The sequence below is a fragment of the Rhagoletis zephyria genome, unplaced genomic scaffold, assembly GCF_001687245.7.
Source record: "Rhagoletis zephyria isolate East Lansing unplaced genomic scaffold, Rhagoletis_zephyria_1.1 Rzeph_scaffold_06897, whole genome shotgun sequence".
Classification (NCBI taxonomy): domain Eukaryota; kingdom Metazoa; phylum Arthropoda; class Insecta; order Diptera; family Tephritidae; genus Rhagoletis; species Rhagoletis zephyria.
This window is the reverse complement of record NW_016163980.1, coordinates 16043-24681: the sequence shown is the minus strand read 5'-3', so window position 1 is coordinate 24681 and position 8639 is coordinate 16043. Positions and strand designations below refer to the sequence as shown.

The window sequence follows — 8639 nt, the reverse complement described above, 5'->3', positions numbered from 1 at the left end:
TTGTAATTTTACATGCACTGAATTTTTTAACAAAATTTGTTTAATTAATCATTTCTTTCAAATTTCAAAGTTCTTTGGAAATAAAACCTGACCTCAGAGAGAAAAGCTAAGACGCAGTTTTAACACACTGTGTCCTCCTTTTCGCGAGTATGCGGATTTTTTTATTTGTAAAATTTACTGTTTTAAAACGAGGCAACTTTTGAGTTTTAGCTTAAAAAAGCAGTTTCTTTTGTCTCACATTCCCTTAAAATTTAACAAAAATAAATAAATTACAGCCAATTGAGTATTTTGCAGGGCACAATCTAATTCTACCTGAAAATACGAGGTTAGCATGATAAGTTAGTGACTTTTTGAATTTGCTGCATTGTAACTCAAAATACAACACTGCTTCTGTCAACATTTGAGCAAGCTGCGTCTTCTGCAAGTCAATAAAAAAGCTCATGGCATGCCATTTTTTAACTACTGCACATAAAACTATGCCGTAAAATCTTAATTGTGCTTAATGGTGCCGAAGGCATTCAAATAAAAAAAAAAGTGAATTTCTGCATAATTTAGGACTGAAAAAATGACTCGGCTTGAAAAAATTTTGATGAATGGAAGACGTCATTCTCTTTTGGCTGTGAAAGGGTTGCAAAAATTCAGAAAAACTCTGAACAAAATGTATTGAAAAGAGATAAGGTTGAAAAAAATGCTTTTGTAACCGTAAAAAGTATTTTGTTCAAATTGGCACCGACTAGTTAAACTGCATTCGGTTTATAAAATTTCCGCGCCAAAAAATACTTGCTCATTGAGTAAAGTTCTATGAAAATAAGCTTTTTATGATGACTTGAATAAGCGTCAGCTTTATAAAGGCATTCTCTCAGGGCGAGTTCGGACACTTCTAGATGCCTTATTGGCCCGCCATCGCTTTTTCTAAAAAAAAAGGTCACACAACATTTAAAACTAGGCATAATAAGCTTTTACTTTCTCCCACGAATGCCCTTTAAAATCTCAACCAAGTTTATGCAGGGGAAGCTCCAGTGCGGTAAAGACTTATGTGGAGCCGTTTATATGTTCAACCTGCAAAATAAGGCTCTAATTAGCTAAAGTCCGCACCAGCATTATTATGCTCGCTCTTACAATAATAAATCCAATTTTCATTGAGCTTTCACTATGCGCTCTAAAGCTTTCACAATGAGTGAATGTTTTCAAAAGCAATATTGGCATGGTTAAGCTTACTTTTTAACCGGCTTCAAAAAAAGGAGAAGGTTGTCAATTCGTCGGAATATTTTTTAAATTTTTTTATTTGTCTTACCACATAACTTTGGACCACGATCATTGGATAAAGAAGAAATAAAGAATCATCTAAAATTTTTAAATGAGAATGGAAGTCGGTTTTCGCAAGTTTGCATCGCTTTACTACATACTTGAAGCACGACTTTTCCGAGGCTGCCTGATATGGAAGCTTTCTCGAGCTTTCACCGAAATATCGCTCATACTTTATGTTTGCGTGAATCCCATATAACTAATACACATATACATATGTACCATTTAAAAATATTCTTTGGCGCACATTTCCCTGTCCAAACTTTCTGATGCCTTTCATTAATCTCCTCGACAAATTGCGGCACAAGTACAAGTTATTAGTATGTCATTGACTATTAAACAATTTTCTATTTTTCTTGCGATTTCTGTTTACTTTTCATTGGTTTCTACTTTATAATTTACTTAGCTTGTGTTTCGTTTATTTCTTTGTTGTGTTTTTCTGTTTTCTATTTTTCGTTTTATGTTTTATGTTTTGCGTTTTTTTGTTTATTATTTTTTTTCTAACTGGTTTATTTAATTTGTACGAGTGCTCTTAGGAAAAATCCCGTTCCTTTCAATGCCATCTCATGCCGGGCTCTCAATCCCTACAATGAAATTAAAAAAAAAAATTAATATTTCACTACAAAAATTTCTCACTAACTTCTTTTCACAGTTTTCCCCCTGTTTGTACTTTTTCATATGAATCGACAGTAGAGGTAGTACGCATTGGACTTATTATGTTCTTACTTTGGCTTTCATTTGACTTTCGGGAAATGCGGACCAAAGTCGGAACAGTAACGGCTGCTGACCGTCATTTGTATCCCGTTGGGAACGCCAGCCAGCAGGTAGCCACCAATATGAAGACTGTTCCGCAGGCGCTTGCTCTGGCGCAATTGCAATGCTATCGGTTTTTGTATTTGCCATAGCCGTTGTTGTTGCCGTTGCCGTCGCTGTTGCTTCTTCTTCTTCTAGCGTGTTTGTTGTTGCTGCTGCTGCTGCCCCTCCCACACTATTAGCACTAAGCTGATCAATTCTTATAATTTTACTGTTTCGACGAATCGGACCATCAAAATGTTTGTTGTTGTTGTTGCTAATTAAATTGTTGTTCTTAACATTCTTACCAATGCTACTAATATCGCTTATGCTACCACTAATACTACTTCTAACATTGCTGCCACTAAATCGATTACTACTACTAATACTACCAATTGCAGCGCCTCCAGCTAATTCCTCGGCCGCTGGCACTGCTGTTGTTGTTGCTGCTGCTGTTGGTGCGGCTCCAGCTTTAGCTCCGGTTTCCACCGCTGTTACGCCAAAGCCAAATAGAGGCATAATCCGCGACCAAAGTGTCGCACCAGTTGCTTCTACGCTTGGCGCCGTGGCCTCGGCCTCAAAATCAGGCTCTGCACTTGCTGCTGCTGTTGCTGTTGCTGTTGTGGTCGCAAGCTCAACGATCTTACTAAGTGCCTCCGCCGCTGTAGTGTTTTCCACTGTTGTGGTTTCTGCTGGCTGGCTACCACTTTCCATTTTAGCCGTCGCCTCTTTTTGTGTAGCTGCTTTGGTTCCATCAGTTGTTGTTGTTGTTGCTGTTGTATGTAGAACCTCGTTTTCGCTGCCACTGGCCGCCACCAGGGGCGAGTTGACCACTGTTGTGGTTTCAGCTGTTATTGTCGTCACTTGAGTTGTTGTTGTTGTTGTTGCTTCATCAACATCGTGCCGCACCTCAACCGCCGCCACGCCACGCGCATTCTGTTCATTCTCAGCCGCGTTTGCGCCGGATTTTTTCACCTCCAACTTTGGTTCGCTGGCAGTGGTTTTTTGTGTTGATGTTGCTGCTTGTGTCATTGTTGTTGTTGCCTTTAAAGCTGCCATTTTCAGCGCGGCCAACTGTCGCTTGCCCTTCACCAATTCATTAATCATTCGCAATTCTTGTTCAATATTTATTTCACTCGCCGCCATCGTTGCCTTCGCTGACGCTGCAATGCGCACAGGCGGCTTCTTATTGTTTTTATTCTTATTGCGGCTGTCATTTTTGGTGTCGCTGGTCTTGATGCTGCTCGCGGCAGCGACATTCACTAAATCGCTGTTGCCACTCCTCGGCACATCACTCACGACGTCGATACTTGGCGCCGCTGTCTCCTCGCCAATAGTCGGATTCGTGGCCGGAGCGGTGGCTGAATTGACAACGTCGGATACTTGTTTGTCCGTAGCGATGCGGATAGGCGCGACGACAGCGGCAGCCGGTGAGCTACGAAACCGGTCCGAGCTTGGAGTGGTGGTTAAGTGTATTTTCGTTGTTGTTGTTGCGATTATTGTTGATGACAATGCGACTGCACTGGTTAACGGTTGTGTGGTTGTTTCTGCAGCTGTTGTTGCTTCTACTGACTTTTCGCTCTTTTCGACTGCTTCTTTCGCTGTTGTTGTATCAACCTTTTCGTTGGCAATTGTTTTGGTTTCGATTGTTGTATTATCGTCATCAGCTGTTGTTGTTTGCTCGTTGATTGCTGTCTCGGGTGAAGTTGTTTTTATTGGCGCCTCATCTTCAACCGGTTCTACTTTCAATTTTTGAAACTCCAACTGCTGCTGCTTCGAAATTGCTTCCAGCAGGGGGATAGCCTCCGGAACAGTAGCGGACTCATCACTCGCCTCAACAACTGTTGTCTCGTCGATTTGAAAACTGGTGGTGCCCTCCGGCTCCGTTGTTGTTATGAAACTTGTCTCCTGAGCATCCGTGTCTGCTGGTACTGCTGCTGCGGCCGTATTCTGCTGCGTTACGCTGCGTGGGCGCTCGTCTTTCGCAGCCAACGGTGGTGGTTTTGTACCATGATCCGCATTATCTGCATCAAATGTAGTTGCTGTTGTTGTAATATATGGCGCAGCACTGCTCAAGGGCAACAGTGCATCGGCGCGTAAGTATTGTGCAACGCTGTTATGTTGCTGCTGTGCGGCAGTAACTAAATCTCCAACATCTCCGCCTGCCGCGTCTTCACCTCCTCCGCGATGATAGCCGTCTGACTGTGCAATTACCGTTGTTACCAGCTGTACAGTGTTATCGTCCTTGATGAGTGATATGCGCTGCGGTTCAAGGTTGCCACCAGTTGCACCGGCACTACCACCACCATCGCCACTGTCGCCAGCACTCGTGACTGTTGTTGTTGTTGTTGCTGGCATGCCTGAGCTCACGGCTGGCAATATAATCGCATCGATGTCGCCGACGGCAAATGTCGATATGTTGCTGCTAGCCACATGCAAATCGCTCAGTCCTTGACGGTCGGTGTTGCGTTCGGTCGCGTTGGCAATACGAACACTCTGGTCTATAGTTGTCGCATTGGGCATTGTTGTATTTGCAGTGCTCTCGTCGCTCGTTGTGGTATGCCTTTGAAAAAAGCCCTGTACCGCATCTAAGAACTGTGATGAATTGAAGAAGGTTGCGCCATCATCTCTATCATTGGCACTCGCTCCAACGCGCTCACCCTCCGCCGTCATATGCGTGGTCAGCGGTTCACTCAACGGCCGCGCGCCGCCACTACCTTCCAACGTACTGCTACTTGCATCCGTTTCATAATCGCTGGTTGGATACTTTTGCTCGAACAGATTGAATTTCAGCGGCTCATCGCGCGCAGGTGCGTTCCCAGACCCAGCAGCTGAGGTGCCGCTGAAAGGCTGTGGGGACTCATACATCACCACCGGTTCGCCTTCGCCGAACCCCAATCCATACTCCTCGTCCTCATAATCAAATTCATATGCATTGTCGCTGCCTGTTCCACCCATTCCTCCAGTTGTACTACCAACCAACAAGCCCAACACTTGCTGCGCCAGCAAATCGCTTTGATTGATGTTCACGGTTGGTATGCAGCGCGACTGAAATAGCTGATGCCCGGGCGGGCAGTCGCGGAACGGCAGCGAAAATATCGATTTCGGCGTGACTTTGCGCGATTTCTCCAGCTGCTTCTGTTCGGGCGGTAACATGAGCCACGCCTGCCAGGCAAGATTTTCAGCAGTGCCCTCGATGGGCTTCGACGTTATCGGCAACGCTTCGACGGCGAATGACCACCGCGTGGGCGTAAGCAGGAGTGTCGGCAGTAGCGGTTGAAGTGGTGGCGGCAGCGCGCAGGCAAGCACCAAAACTTGCAAAGCGGCAAGACTACAACGACGCATTGTTGTTGCTGTGCGATTGGTTGTTGCATGTCGCACTGCGATCGGTTGACCGGCTGGTATTGATGTGGTCGCTAATTTTGTTATTTTCTTGTGTTGTTGCATTGTTGCTCTTGACTTAGATCTGTTACATGTGGGCGTTTGTGACGACGATACTCTTGTCGCTGATATTCTTGTAATCATGACATGGAATCGTGCGAGGCGTTTTGAATTGCGTTGTCGCTAAAGTTTCACTTCGTCGCTGTTGTGGCACATTTAAATGGAGCGAATGTTGCTGCAGCGTTGCCAATGTTGCAAATGTGTGAATGTTACTGTGTGTGGCAGTTTTTTTTTTTGTTATTCGCTGCTGTTGTTTTCTTCAAAGTTGCCTCATCTGCAAATATAGGATGAAAAAAAATGTGTTTACAATTAGTATTCGTTTTAAAAGTTAATTAAATGCTGTTTTGTGTTTGAAAAGAATAAAATTAAATTAACATTAATTTAATGCTAGATTTGCTGTACGTAATTTTCTGTAGAATCACAGCTATGTAAATTGGATATAACACATAATTGACTATTTCACGCGCCCCTTAAGCCCACTCAACTTAAAATACTTGTCCCTTTAGTCCGATCTCGTTAGTTTCGTTTTCTTTTAATTTTTCGTTTTTATTGAGTTATGTAAGAAGAAAAATATTTTTAAATTTAATAATTAGCGGAAAGCCTCTGCTGCCAGCGTTGCACTTTATAGGTTGTATAATAGTTTTTTTATTTAAGTTAATTTTTAAAAACTTGTGTATCTAATTTCTATTTTTATTCTTTTCTTTTTTTTCTTAAAATTTTTTGATTTTATTGTTTTAGAGAAAAAAAATGTTTATAATTTCGTTTAATAATTAGGAACTTATTTAATTTTTTATTTTATTTTTTTAATTAATTCCTTTTTTATTTAATTTTCTTTTAATTTCTAGATTTTTCTGTAAAAAGAAAAATGTATTTTTTTAATTTCATTTAGTTTTTAGAAACCTCTTTTATTAATTATTTATTTTTTATTTATTTTTTCCCCCTTTTCAATGTAATTTTTTAATTGTTATTGCTTTAAAAAGAAAAATATATTTTTTATTTACTTTAATTTTTAGAAAACTTATCGTTAAAAGACAAACAGAGTTACGCTAAAACCTTCTCGTTAGCAAATCTTTCAATTAGTCTTTCGAGAGACAATAAAGAGCATTAAAGATAGTTGCCAAAACTGACAATTGTCTTAAGGAAAGACTTTTGTGTGTTCGAAAGACTGTGGTGAGTGGATGGACAGGCTAAGTTCGAAGGATTCTGCTTTTTACAATAAAGGTCTGAAGAGGAGGCAGAACCTGCTTCAAAAGTGCCTGCAAGTGTCCCCTAAAAACACAAAAAAATAGCAAAGGGGGCCCATAAAAATCGCGGTCATTAAAAAGTGGTCAAATAAAAGATTGGTTTTTATTACTAAAAGTCTACTGAAGAGAAACAAAGTTTTCCGATAGAAAAATATTGATTTTCAAGATTTAGATACCATTTTCATGGAAAATTACATTTTTCCATATAAATTCATGGAAATTTTGAGGTCTTTGAGCGAATAGCTATGGCTGCAGGCCACCACTGGCCACCACACTCATTTAACATTTTTCTATTTCATTTACTTCTGTTTCTCTTTTGATGTCTTCCACAAGGCATAAGCCAATAGCCACAGCTGAAGAAGAAAAAAAAAGAATGTTACTATAAAATAAAAGTATTCATCATAAACGTCAACAGTTGTCAGAACGCGGGAGAAATGCTTTGTCGTACCGTCTTGAAGTAAATACATATGTACTTGTGAATGAAGAAACAAAAACGAAGGGAAACAAAAGTACAAAACGAGACAACTCCATGAGTAAAAATTTAGCATTGTTTGTAGTTTTTTCTTTTAATTTCTTATTTGTTATTCTTTTATATCATATACATACATACATACATACATATGTATGAATGGTTTTGTGGTTGCTACATAATTTGTTTGTGGTACTTTAAGAAAATACGAGCTACTTATTACTTACTATATGTTCTGTTGCATAATTGTTGCTTGACAAGTAGTACTTAGTAGTAGTACTAACCAAAAATACACTTGTTGAACAACTTTCTGAGGTTCTTGCGTAAAAGTACCGCTACACATGTACATAGATACTGTAAGTACCTACAGGCATGAGCATATATACCATACATATGTATGTATGTCGGCCGCTGTGGTGTAGTGGTAAGCAGTGCGCGCTTTCACTCATCAGCACCTGGGTTCAAGCCCTGGTCAGAGACACATCACAAAAAATATAGAAAAAAGGTTTTTTCTTAACAGCGGTCGTCCCTCGGCAGGCAATGGCAAACCTCCGAGTGTATTTCTGCCATGAAAAAACAGCTTCTCATAAAAATACAATCGCCGTTCGGAGTCGGCGTAAAACTGTAGGTCCTTCCGCTTTGTGTGACAACATCAAGGCGCACGCCACAAGTCGGAGGAGAAGCTCGGCCAAACACTAACATATGTGTAAGCGCCAATCTATTATTATTATTATGTATGTACATACGGGTCAATTCACGTCAAATGTCCCAAGCGCGCTGAGCGGTGCATAACAAGCTTATTTTTGACTAGCTGGGAAGCAGACAGAAAATGGTGAAAAAAAAATCGAAAACTTTGATTTCGATAGATTTTTGTGCGGTGAAACTTTGAAATGAAAATTTATAAGTAATTTTTCTCAATTATAGTAATTTTTAGTTATTTTTAGTCATCTTAATCCAAAGATCAGTTATCTTTACATCGAAATCATTAATAACAAGTAAAAAAGTCTAAGTTCGGGCGGAGCCGAACATTAAATACCCGGCGCACGTATTAAATATATGTTTTTCACCTTTCCGAAAGCTACCGCTACATGGTAAACCGAGGTGTATCCATTTTGAGTAAATTAGCGTCCTTAAATTTCGAAATATTGAAGTTTCAAGCATATCTGAAATTTACTGTTATATGAAAAGCGGCCGTAATTTTAGTTCGATTTCAATAAGTTTCAACGTTTTGCTTCTATGTGGCAAGTACAATAACCACACCGAGTTTGGTACAAATTGGTAGAACGGTTACCGAGATACATATATGTGATCATAAGTGGGCGGTGCCACGCCCATTTTTCAAAATTGTATCCTAAACGTATTTCTTGGTAACGAATTGTTGCAAGCAT

The 8639-nt window shown here is 40.4% G+C and overlaps 1 protein-coding gene across 1 annotated transcript in view; it reads right to left on the bottom strand.

Moving 5' to 3' along the window:
- Window positions 1-1767: 1767 nt before the first annotated feature.
- The window catches only part of LOC108373645 (protein folded gastrulation-like), an 11738-nt gene continuing 4866 nt past the window's right edge, over window positions 1768-8639 (bottom strand). The window contains exon 2 of the mRNA XM_017629569.1: window positions 1768-5812. Coding sequence (XP_017485058.1) covers window positions 2020-5622 — 3603 coding nt within the window. The 5' untranslated portion in view covers window positions 5623-5812 and the 3' untranslated portion in view covers window positions 1768-2019. The remainder of the gene's footprint in view (window positions 5813-8639) is intronic.